The sequence below is a fragment of the Malus sylvestris genome, chromosome 13 (assembly GCF_916048215.2).
Source record: "Malus sylvestris chromosome 13, drMalSylv7.2, whole genome shotgun sequence".
NCBI classification, from domain to species: domain Eukaryota; kingdom Viridiplantae; phylum Streptophyta; class Magnoliopsida; order Rosales; family Rosaceae; genus Malus; species Malus sylvestris.
Genome location: NC_062272.1, coordinates 53,046 through 64,549, shown reverse-complemented (window position 1 = coordinate 64,549; position 11,504 = coordinate 53,046). Strand labels below are relative to the sequence as shown.

The following is an 11,504-nucleotide window of genomic DNA, read 5'->3' as shown; positions in this document are numbered from 1 at the left end:
AGAGCTTGTTTGGTATCCTACTTAAGTTCAACTTTTTAAACTGAAAAACACTTATTGAGTTTTAGGCGTTGAATTCTTGTTTGGTAGAACTTTTTTAAAAAATTGGATTCAAAACTAACATAAAAACATAGACTATTTCTTAAAAACATTAAAAATGAGTTTTTAGAGTTTTTTTCTGATTTTTCCTTAACATTTTTTTTTTTGCTCTCCCCTAACCCTTTCTTTTTTCTCTCCCAACCCTCTCTTTCCTCTTTCCCCACGTCACATCCAGTCTTCTCTCTCTCCTCAGCCTTTGTCTCATCACCCTCTTTCTTCTCATTCCTCACCTTCTCATCGTAATCATCACCCTCTTTCTTCTCATTCCTCACCTTCTCATCGTAATTTTTTGCTCTCTCCCTCACCTCTTAGCTCTCTCCTTGTCTTTCTCTCTCCTCGCCAACTATTTCCTCTCTCATTTTTCCCAATTCTCTCTCTCATTCAGTTTATGCTCAAGGTAATTTGAATTCAAACTAAAAAAATTATTTTTAAAAACTCAACCAAATAGATTTTTGAAATTTTGAGATTTAAAAGAAAAATGTTTTTAAGTGATGTTATTTGAAAATTATTTTTAGGAACAATCAAAGTTTTTGGGTAGGATATCAAACGAGCCCTAAGTTATTCTCTGAAATTCAATGTGTATTCAATCAGGATTTTAAAATAGTTTATTAAAATCCTTAGAAATTCAGGTATATTCAATTAAGATTTTAAAGAAGTTTATAACATTCTAGGTGTATTCAATTAGAATTTGATTTTAAAGAATTTGAAAAAGTTGAGGAATTAAGGGGGTGTATTTAATTAGAAATTTGAGAGATTTTAATGAATTTGTAAATCCATGAATTTTTATGGAGTTTAATTGATTTGTAGAGATTTCATGTAAAATTTTGATTCAATTCTCTCGAAATCTCATGGGGATATGTGAGATTTGTGGATGCTTAAAATACACTACAAAATCTCTCCAATTTCTTCTAATTCCTCAACTTCTCCAAATTCCTTAAATTCAAATTATAATTGAATATATCTGAAACGTTATAAACTTCTTTAAAATTCTAATTGAATACACCCGGATTTCTAAAAATTTTAATAAACTATATCCTAATTGAATACACATTGAATTTTAGAGAATCACTTAAAATTCTGATTTGATACCTCTTGATTCATTAAAAGAATTAAAATCCCTCAAAATCCCAATTGAATACACCCCCCCTAAAAGGAATTTGAGAGATTTCGTAGTGTATTAATCAAAATTTTACATGGAATCTCTACAAATCAATTAAACTCTATAAAAATTCATGAATTTATAAATCCACTAAAATTTCTCAAAATCCCAATTTAATACACCCTAAAAATGGATAATGCTGAATGAATGAGAGGTTTTTGGGCCAAGAGTAATGTTACGTTTACAATCTCTAAAATAGAGGTGTGACTCACTAATACATATAGGTTTCATCTTTATTAAAAAGATGATACAAATAGATGGTAAGAATAATCTCTACTAATTAATAAAACCCTCTTTGTCAACTAAAAGAAGGTGAAAAAACAAATTAGTCTTCTATCACACAAAAAAAATGATGGGCAATAATGTAATTTCATAGGTCCGAAATTTAATTTTTTTTTATTGAAACATCACCTACATGTAATGTTAAAATACCTCCAATATTTATAAAAAAACAAAAAAAAACAAAAACAAAAACAAAAACCTCCAACTCCCTCATGTTCTCTTTCTCCCTCTCTCATTCTCATTTTCTAAAAAATGTGTTCATACACACAAAGTGCGTAGGCAAATGCTAGTATTTTATTAGGCCAATGCTCTCCTTGTTATTTTCTCAAAATGTTCGATTGAGTCTCTTATTTTCTTCGGATGAGTTTCTATTTAGGGAAAATTTGAAATAGGTCCAATTTTATAGGCCTACTTTTGAAATAGGTCCAATTTTTAATTACTTTGGACCCATATCAAAATACCCCTTATATTTATGGAATAAAATTATTTCCTCTCATAATCCCCTCATCTCCTCTCACTTTCATTTTTGTCTTTCTTTCTCTATGAAAAAATTAAGGCTTTTTTAGTCAAAATGGTCCACCAGATTTGCACAATTTTTACTTTGTTCTCTGAGATTTGAAATCAATACAAGTGGTCCCTAAGAGCAACTCCACCCTTGGAGCCCTCCCCTGGCAATCCACTATTCAATCCACTTAGTGAACAGTAACAGCCCTTAATAAACAGTAATTGTCATTTGCATTTCCACCATTGGAACCCTTCCCCCTGGCAATTAGTAATAAAATATTAATATTTTTTTTCTCACCCAATCCATAAAATATTATTATTTTTCCCTAATTTTGACCGGTCATCTCTCTCTCTCTCTCTCTCTCTCTCTCACTCACTCTCTCTTTCTCTCTTTCACAGCAGCAGCCATGGAAGCTTCACCAGCTCTGTCGCACATAGGCATGGCAGGCCTCGCAGTCATGGGGCAAAATCTCGCCCTCAACATCGCCAAGAAAGGGTTTCCGATCTCCGTCTACAACCCTCGCGATTTTGTGCTCTCCATCGAACGGCCCAGATTCGTTATTATCCTCGTCAAAGCTGGAGGGGAAAGAGGACGAGGAGGGGAAGGAGGACGAGGAGGAAGGAGGAAGGAGGACGCAGAGAACACTGAGCGCATGCACCGATGTCGCACATCAGCCATACGTCACACAGCCCTTAGGCTCTCGGGCTGGCAATCCCCGCCGGGCCTTTCGCTTGGGCCCTTTCTCCTCGCCTGTCCCCTGAGCAACCAGCAACGCTGGAGCCCCATCCCCCGGCCGTCGGGCCCTTTCTCCTCGCCTGTCTCCCGAGCAACCAGCAACGCTGGAGTTGCTCTAAAGTTGTCCACTATCAATCATTTTGATCATTCAATGAATAGTTATGTTAAATAAAGATTAAAATGACAAAACTATTCTCAGTTTAATAAAAAATAGGCCAAAATGATTTGACAAAAATTGAGCATATTTTTGTCATCTTAGTGGGGTCCACCGGTTTCAAAGTTGCCCACTATTTACATTACTCTTTCACGTCCGGTCTAGTCCACTAGTTTCTAAGCCCACTGTTTACTTTACTCTTTCACCAAAAGACAGACAGTCTCCCCAACTGCTCACTCGGATTTGTGATTGCCTCCTCTCTTCAACTTTACTGTTCCCTCCTCCTCCGTACTACTATTGCTACTGTCACACCAGCTGCCCCCGCCGCCACGAGCAAGGCTTGGTAACTAAGTTGGTAACCTTGCTACTTCTTATTTGTTGTTTGTTTGTTTGTTTGTTTATTTTTTTTGTTTTTTATTTTACGAATTTGAAGGTAAAAATCCGAGAGAGAAGGGCTTCCTTTGTTTTGTTTTGTTTTGTTTGTGTGCTGCTAATTGCTAATCAATCTCAGCTCAGAATCGACTTGAATCGACTTCGAATCGGAAGATAAAATCATCATCATCATCATCATCATCGATCCAAGATCTATCTATCTTATCTAGCTGAGAAAAGAAGAGAAGAAAGTCAATCAAATTCAGATTTCAAAGCATGGCCAACATAGACATAGAATGAATACTCAAGGAGCTCCCCAAAGACGGCCGCATCCCCAAGACCAAGATCGTTTGCACCCTGGGCCCTTCTTCCCGCTCCGTCCCCATGGTCGAGAAGCTTCTAAGGGCTGGCATGAACGTCGCCCGCTTCAACTTCTCTCACGGCACCCACGACTACCACCAGGAGACCCTCGACAATCTCCGCACTGCCATGCACAACACTCAGATCCTCTGCGCCGTCATGCTCGATACAAAGGTCCCTATCTATCTCTCTATTTCCTAATTAATTTCTCGATTTCACTTTCCTATACATACATACTTCTGCAGCTACATATATATACCCTCACTTGTGTAATTTTCATCCTACTCTTGTTTTTGTTTGTTTGTTTTTGTTTTCCCGCTTTGCTTTCTGGTGAACTACTGGAATGAATGAAGGAATAAATAAATAGCCTTGTCTAATTGTCTCTCTGTGTTATTCACCATTAGTCTTAATTATCCTCTTCTTAGTTATTATCCAATTCGACTCTTGTGTTTGTCCTATTATTATCCATATATGATGCCTTTTTCCTACTCTACTCCACTCTACTCCAATGGAATGGATACATGAATATGAATATTTATCACCTGGGCCTCGATGCCCACACATGGTTTTAAGGGTTGCATATCTTCTAGTTCCTTGCTCCAGAATTTAGCTTCTGAGCCTCTACCAATATCATTTGGCTGATTCATGTAGTTCACTATTCACATCCTCTTGAGATAAGTGGTCTATATCAGTAAACGGTTGAAAGTTGTTTTATTTATGTCCCATGTTTCTGAGAGAAACAACACTGGGTAGGCTTGGTCACTATTACAACTGAAAGAATTGCTACAAGATTAAGTTCGTGCCTCTACTAAAATATATATAACTGTTAGAAAGCAAACTACTACATTATGGTATCGGAGCATTAGATCCCACGTTCAATTTCTTGCAATCACAATCCTCTCAATCTTAAGTTGAATCCACATGCTGGCTCTACAGGTGGAAAAAGCCTACATATGACAGCAAGTTTTAGTATATAAAAAAATTGTTAATCCACATTCTAACAAACTCTAACAATAATTAAAGATGGTCTGGTCTACAATAATGTTCCACTTTCCACATTTTGAAACTGAGCGCTTGTTACTTCCACTTTTCGTAGGGGCCTGAGATTCGGACTGGATTCCTCAAGGGTGGAAAACCCATTCAACTTAAGGAAGGGCAGGAAATTACTATTACTACTTATTACAGCATCAAGGGGGATGAAGAGATGATTTCCATGAGCTACAAGAAGCTGGCTGTGGATTTGAAGCCGAGAAATACCATTTTATGTGCAGACGGCACCATTACTCTCACTGTATTATCTTGTAATCCAGCAGCTGGTACAGTTAGGTGCCGCTGTGAGAACACTGCAATGCTGGGTGAAAGAAAAAATGTCAATCTTCCTGGTATTGTGGTGGATCTTCCCACACTGACGGAGAAGGATAAGGAAGATATTCTGGAATGGGGCGTGCCCAACAAGATTGATATGATTGCTCTTTCATTTGTACGCAAGGGATCAGATCTTGTTAATGTCCGTAAAGTTCTTGGACCCCATGCCAATAACATACAATTGATGTCAAAGGTATGCACCAGTAACCTCGCTGTTAATGTTCGATTGTCCCAGCATTGATGTCAGAAAATGATCCGTAGCTTTACTTTTTGGGTTTGTATGTCTAATTGTTTTTTTCATTAATTACCAGTTAAGTTTGCTGTGGTTTTTATAGGTTGAGAACCAGGAGGGAGTTATCAACTTTGATGAGATATTGCGAGAGACAGATTCATTCATGGTTGCCCGTGGTGATCTTGGAATGGAAATCCCAGTTGAGAAAATTTTTCTGGCACAAAAGATGATGATATATAAGTGTAATCTTGTGGGCAAGCCTGTGGTCACTGCCACTCAGATGCTTGAATCCATGATCAAGTCTCCACGGCCAACCCGTGCTGAAGCCACAGATGTAGCTAATGTTGTCCTTGATGGCACTGATTGTGTCATGCTTAGTGGTGAGAGTGCAGCTGGGTCCTATCCAGAACTCGCCGTGAAAATCATGGCTCGTATATGTATTGAGGCAGAATCTTCCCTTGATTACAGGGCAATCTTTAAGGAGATGATGAAGTCGACGCCTCTTCCAATGAGCCATTTGGAGAGTCTTGCATCCTCTGCTGTCAGAACAGCCAATAAGGCCAGAGCCAAACTCATTGTTGTGTTGACAAGAGGTGGGAGCACAGCCAAATTGGTGGTGAAGTACCGGCCAGCTGTTCCTATACTGTCAGTGGTGGTTCCAGTTCTGACCACAGACTCCTTTGATTGGACCTGCAGTGATGAGACTCCGGCAAGACATAGCCTGATCTACAGGGGGTTGATTCCTCTATTGGCTGAAGGGTCTGCCAAAGCTACCGATGCAGAATCCACAGAGGTGATCCTGGAAGCTGCTCTGAAGTCAGCAACACAGAGGGGATTGTGCACGCCTGGGGATGCTGTGGTGGCACTTCATCGCATTGGAGTCGCCTCTGTTATTAAGATATGTGTGGTAAAGTAAAACTGAGGTTTGCAGAGTACCAACATTTGCACGGTAAAGCAATGTGGCTGAGATGGACTAAATGGGTTTTGGTTTCTAGCCCCTTATTACGTTTTAGCGATCACAGCACTGAAAAGTGTAGTAGTTACCTTTCTTTTCTGAAGCTACGTGAGAGGGTATGGTACCTCTACATTTTTATTGCTTTATGCTGCACAAGCTATGAGCTATTATGGGAGTATGCTTGATTTTGCCCGGGTGTAGAAATAAAGCTCGGGGAAATCTTACCGCTGTGTTTGGACGAGAGACTTTTAAAATACCAAAGAAGTTCAGTCTCAAGCCAGTTTTGAAAACTGGACTACAAGAACACTAAAAAACATAAAATGGGATTTGGAATGACATTTCCAGGAGTCATTTCAAAGTTTACCCCAATGGTGCATTCCTAACAAATTTACCCCAAGTTCCATGGAACATTTAAAGTCCCTCGCTCAAGTGCACTGTTGTAGTTTTTCTGGTTGTGGTCTTGATTATGTTAGGTGTTGGGCCTGTTGGCACATTCACTGCTGAATAGTATGTGGTTGGACCTTACATATTAAGCTAGAGAGATTCCCTTTAAAGCCGAAGACGAAGCCAAAAGCCTAAGACAAAGGTGATGATGTGCAAATAAATAAATTAATACAATCGATTGAAAAGTAGATTCCCTCCAAAGCCAAAGCTAGCTACCCCTAGTGCGCTGTGCAGTCGTAAAGCTCAAAACAGCAGTAGGCCCACTTCCCACCCACCAAGCATTCATGCAAAGAGACAAAAAGCAACCTACCTGCCCTACCCCTCTTCTCTGTTGATCTCACCCTCTTGTCGCACTCACACCCAATCCAAGTGCCGTATTCAAGAACCTTTCGCATGCAAATGCAACGCCAACAAGAATCGATGAGTCCGGAGCCATGTAGCGAAGGCAGATAGGCTCATAGCTAGGAGAGCCATTGTGACCAGACCACAATATAGAACAACTTACACGTGTAAGTTTTATTGTTACATCTTACATCAGAATGCTACAATGACCATAAACCATTTATTGATCACACCACGAGTGAGAAGGAAGGTGACATAAAGATTGGAGCTCAGATAGCCAAGGGTGGTGTCAATTGCTAATTTCGAGGAATACAGCTAGCTAAGAGAAGGCCTTTGTCAGTTGGTCAGGATTCGGGACGCAACGCATCGCGCATCGCATGAAAACCATGTGAGTGTCAGAGTGTATGTAATTCCATTTCATTTGTGTCTATTTATTCAACCTACGTTCACTTTCAGCAGGTCACTCTCTTCTCCTCGTCGTTAAAAGTTATACATTGTACGGTGATCCTAATAATCCTTTATTTCCAAAGATTTTTAATTTATTATTCCATTTTTCCAAATATTAATTGAATATTTGAAGATTCAGACCACACTTTCAATAATGTAATTAAATATTTTATATGTCCCCAATCCAATCTAGAAAATATTTTTATTTATTTATTTACTTACTATTTGGTGTTAGAAAATATTTTTAATGTTACTAATTTAGAGGGTTTCACTATTTGTCCTTATTGGCTAGTTACCAGTTACGCGAACTTTCTTTATATGGCGGAATTCTTTGACAAAAATTAAGGTGAAAATATTTACCGTAACGAAAACACCACACAACGGTGGAATTCTTATCTTATTATACTCTTTAATTTATTTTTTTTTCTTCGGTTTTTTAAGTCTAAAATACGGGATTGTAGTGTAAAACAATTTAAAGTTCGTATCTCCTTATATCTCTCCAACGGAATTGATCCTCTCTTTTTAATTTCCTTTTTTTTGGATATAGAGCATTCTTATCCAGTTATCCTAAGATAAAGAGAGAGAATCAGTGAGTGTAGTAGTATTAGTAGCAGAGGAATCTGGTCAAGTGAGTCAACATTAGAGGGGAGTGAGTGGTAGAGTAAGAGACAGTAAGGAAGGAGAAGCAGCAGCAGCCAATATGGGGAAGAAGGATGGTGGTGATTGTGATCATGGTGCACTAGTGACGATGATGACGATGATTGTGATGTTGTTGATAATGGCAATGGTTGTGTCGTTTGCTTCTTCAGCTTCAGCTGCAGCAGCTTCTTCGCAACTCAGACGAAATCTGCTTGCCAACGGACTTGGACTCACTCCTCCCATGGGGTAGAATTTTACTCATTTACAAACTACATAAAATTAATATTCTTGCCTCCTTTAATCGATGGTCAGCCACAGCCAGTCAGATCAGATTCTAAGATATATACATTTCAGCAAACTTACGAAATGGGAAGCAATTTATTTTCCTTCTGCTGTTTTTACACACTTGGAGTGTTATATATATCAACAAGAGACCGTTTGCTTTTAAATCCTGATATTATATGTATCAACATGTGCCGCAACCCACAACTACAATTTTATTCAAATACTTGCAAGCTTGTGGGATTAAGATTAAATAATTAATGTTGTTTTCTTTGCTTGCTTAATTAGGTGGAATAGTTGGAATCACTTCAACTGCAAAATCGATGAGAAAATCATCAAGGCAACCGGTAACTCCAGCAACTTAACTCTTGCCTATTCATCAAAGCCATGTTTTGTTTCCAAAGCTTGCTTAATTTCTCTGGTTGGTTTGACAGCTGATGCACTGGTTTCCACTGGTCTCTCTAAACTTGGATATACCTATGTTAACATAGGTATCCTTCTTCTCTCTTTTTTTGTTTTTTGGGTAGCTTGGTACTTTCCAATTTTAATAAAAGCTGATGCTATCTATATCTATAGATGATTGCTGGGCCGAAATTGCTCGTGATCACAAGGTATTTGTTTCTATTTTTCATCACAAACAAGCTCGGCTGTAAAAGTACTGAACATGCATAAAATTTCATACGCAGCGCAATCTAGTGCCCAAGAAATCAACATTTCCATCAGGCATTAAAGCTCTTGCGGATTATGTTCACAGCAAGGGTCTTAAGCTAGGAATTTACTCAGATGCAGGGTAACACATCTAACTCTCATACACCCCATCCCATTACAAATACATACTGCATGTAGAGCTGTTCTTGAATGTTGATATATACTTGAAGTACAACTAAACAAATAGTACATTCGCTTATAATTTGCAGGTACTTCACTTGCAGCAAAACCATGCCTGGTTCACTTGGCCACGAAGAGCAAGATGCCAAAACATTTGCTGCTTGGGTACGATATATATGTTGTAATCACTTCACTCAATCGAAGGGAGTCATAACATCTCCAATGACGATATGTTGTCACAGAATCTTGAAATGCTCATGCACTTTCTTTGCAGGGAATTGATTATTTGAAGTATGATAACTGTAATAATGATGACTCCAAGCCAACTGTTAGGTAAAATACCTAGAATAGCTATGATGATACCGCACAAAGTACTTTCCTGCCTGCACTTAATTTTCCCAGGATAAGGTCTCCATATGACAAATACCTTTCTACAAATATTTCAACTCTTCTTGTAGGTACCCTGTAATGACCCGAGCTCTGATGAAAGCAGGTCGTCCCATATTCTTTTCACTTTGTGAATGGTAATGGTCCTGTTTGCTTAAACTCAAGAACCATGTATCGTGTTTTTCTTAGTAATAGGCCTAAGTTCTTAAATTTGTTTTCTATTTCGTTTTTTAGGGGAGATTTGCACCCTGCTCAATGGGGTGCTAAAGTAGGAAATAGCTGGAGAACTACTAATGACATTTCTGATACATGGGAAAGGTAGAAACATGCATGTGCTTCCGTTGACTCTCAATTTGGTCTCATGTTTTTGGGGTCTCACTCTCACATAATACCTTTTTTCTGGCATTTTGCTTGGCAGTATGATCTCTAGGGCCGACATGAATGAAGTTTATGCTGAATTTGCCAGACCTGGTGGCTGGAATGGTGAATATTCCGCTAATGCAACCAACAACCCAGTTTTACATATACTGTCATTTGGGTTGGGCACACTGTTGAGTGTTGATGTTTCACTAAGAGGTTAATCTTATTTATCTGCTGAAAATTTGAACAGATCCCGACATGTTAGAAGTGGGGAATGGAGGAATGACAAAAGATGAATATGTAGTCCATTTTAGCATATGGGCCATTTCTAAGGTACCATAAACGTTTAATATGCTAGATGCTCTTCTTTATATGAAATGTGCAATTTTAGGTCATCTGTTTGGTTACACATGAGCTGTGTTGCAGGCTCCCCTTCTTCTTGGCTGCGATGTGAGGAATATCACAAAAGAGAACATGGAAATCATTGCAAATAAAGAGGTTATCTCTGTAAACCAAGGTAAGTACAAGCTTTGGACGGACACTGATTTTCCTTCCTAGTGAGTGAAGTGAACGATCAAGTTTGCACTAATAGAACTCACGGAATTTTGATTTTTATGATGGTTAACTGTAACAGATCCACTTGGTGTCCAAGCTAAAAAGGTCAGATCAGAAGGGGATCTCGAGGTAAAAATGAAAATGCCAGCAAATCTCTTGTGATATGTATACATAACGTAAGTATTCTGTCATTGTGTATAACTCTGAAATTTGAATGAACAGATTTGGGCGGGGCCCCTTTCAGGATACAGAGTAGCTCTACTCCTTGTCAACCGAGGCCCTTGGCGAACTGCGGTCACAGCTCACTGGGATGACATTGAGATCCCGACAAACAGTGTTGTTGAAGCAAGAGACCTCTGGGAGGTATACTAATCCTTTGTATTATCAATCATCTGTTTTTTCTCAATTCTTGCTACTTTTGGCAGCTGTGTTGTAATTTATGGGAGATATTTACTGATACCTTCCTTGCTGTCATGCAGCACAAGACATTGAAGGCACGATTTGTCGGAAACTTGACAGCCACTGTGGACTCTCATGCATGCAAAATGTATGTTTTGAAGCCAGTGTCTTAACCATGTATGAGTTGAGTTCAGTTGAATAAGAATGTTCATGGTGTTGATGAGAGGTCTCTGAGGTCTCCCTTATTAATGTTTGTCGCATTCATGGTTTACAATCTACGAGCTGTTCCTATTTACCATTTGACCAAAACTTGATTTCCTATTAATAACAATCTGGAGGAAGCAAATTAGTTCCTCTTCTCCGCTGATTTTTATGTGTGTGTGTTTGCGTCTTGTGGCGGATGGGCCTCCCCTCAAGGGAATGAGTAAAACTTGTGCAATCTCATCTGTTTCAGTGGTAGTGTGTCTATGACCTACCTGCATGTATGTTAGCTTAGCATTCAACATGACTGTTGCTTGAAGAAAAGATTCAGCATTTGAAGTTGAAGCCGCTATAACTAAATCCAAATGTGATGTTGCCTTGTATATTCCAACTTCCAAGAGTAAC

General features: G+C 38.8%; 2 protein-coding genes across 4 annotated transcripts; both read left to right on the top strand.

The window, feature by feature from the left end:
- Positions 1 to 3,099: 3,099 nt before the first annotated feature.
- LOC126596075 (pyruvate kinase, cytosolic isozyme-like) lies at positions 3,100 to 6,439 on the top strand. Of its 2 annotated transcripts, none has more exons than XM_050262544.1 (4): positions 3,100 to 3,274; positions 3,443 to 3,837; positions 4,760 to 5,221; positions 5,364 to 6,439. In XM_050262544.1, the coding sequence occupies exons 2-4, from the start codon at positions 3,688 to 3,690 to the stop codon at positions 6,174 to 6,176; spliced, it is 1,425 nt and encodes a 474-aa protein (XP_050118501.1). In that variant the 5' UTR covers positions 3,100 to 3,274; positions 3,443 to 3,687; the 3' UTR covers positions 6,177 to 6,439. The 2 variants fall into 2 exon arrangements, with proteins under 2 accessions (XP_050118501.1, XP_050118500.1); XM_050262543.1 differs by having other exon boundaries at positions 3,100 to 3,286.
- Positions 6,440 to 7,876: 1,437 nt separating this feature from the next.
- LOC126596076 (alpha-galactosidase 1-like) lies at positions 7,877 to 11,265 on the top strand. Of its 2 annotated transcripts, XM_050262546.1 has the most exons (15): positions 7,882 to 8,333; positions 8,658 to 8,716; positions 8,804 to 8,860; positions 8,946 to 8,980; positions 9,056 to 9,159; positions 9,287 to 9,362; positions 9,472 to 9,530; positions 9,656 to 9,721; positions 9,819 to 9,902; positions 10,003 to 10,067; positions 10,195 to 10,277; positions 10,371 to 10,461; positions 10,579 to 10,628; positions 10,722 to 10,862; positions 10,979 to 11,265. In XM_050262546.1, the coding sequence occupies exons 1-15, from the start codon at positions 8,149 to 8,151 to the stop codon at positions 11,069 to 11,071; spliced, it is 1,248 nt and encodes a 415-aa protein (XP_050118503.1). In that variant the 5' UTR covers positions 7,882 to 8,148; the 3' UTR covers positions 11,072 to 11,265. The 2 variants fall into 2 exon arrangements, with proteins under 2 accessions (XP_050118504.1, XP_050118503.1); XM_050262547.1 differs by lacking the exon at positions 9,819 to 9,902 and having other exon boundaries at positions 7,877 to 8,333.
- The last annotated feature ends 239 nt before the right edge of the window (positions 11,266 to 11,504 follow it).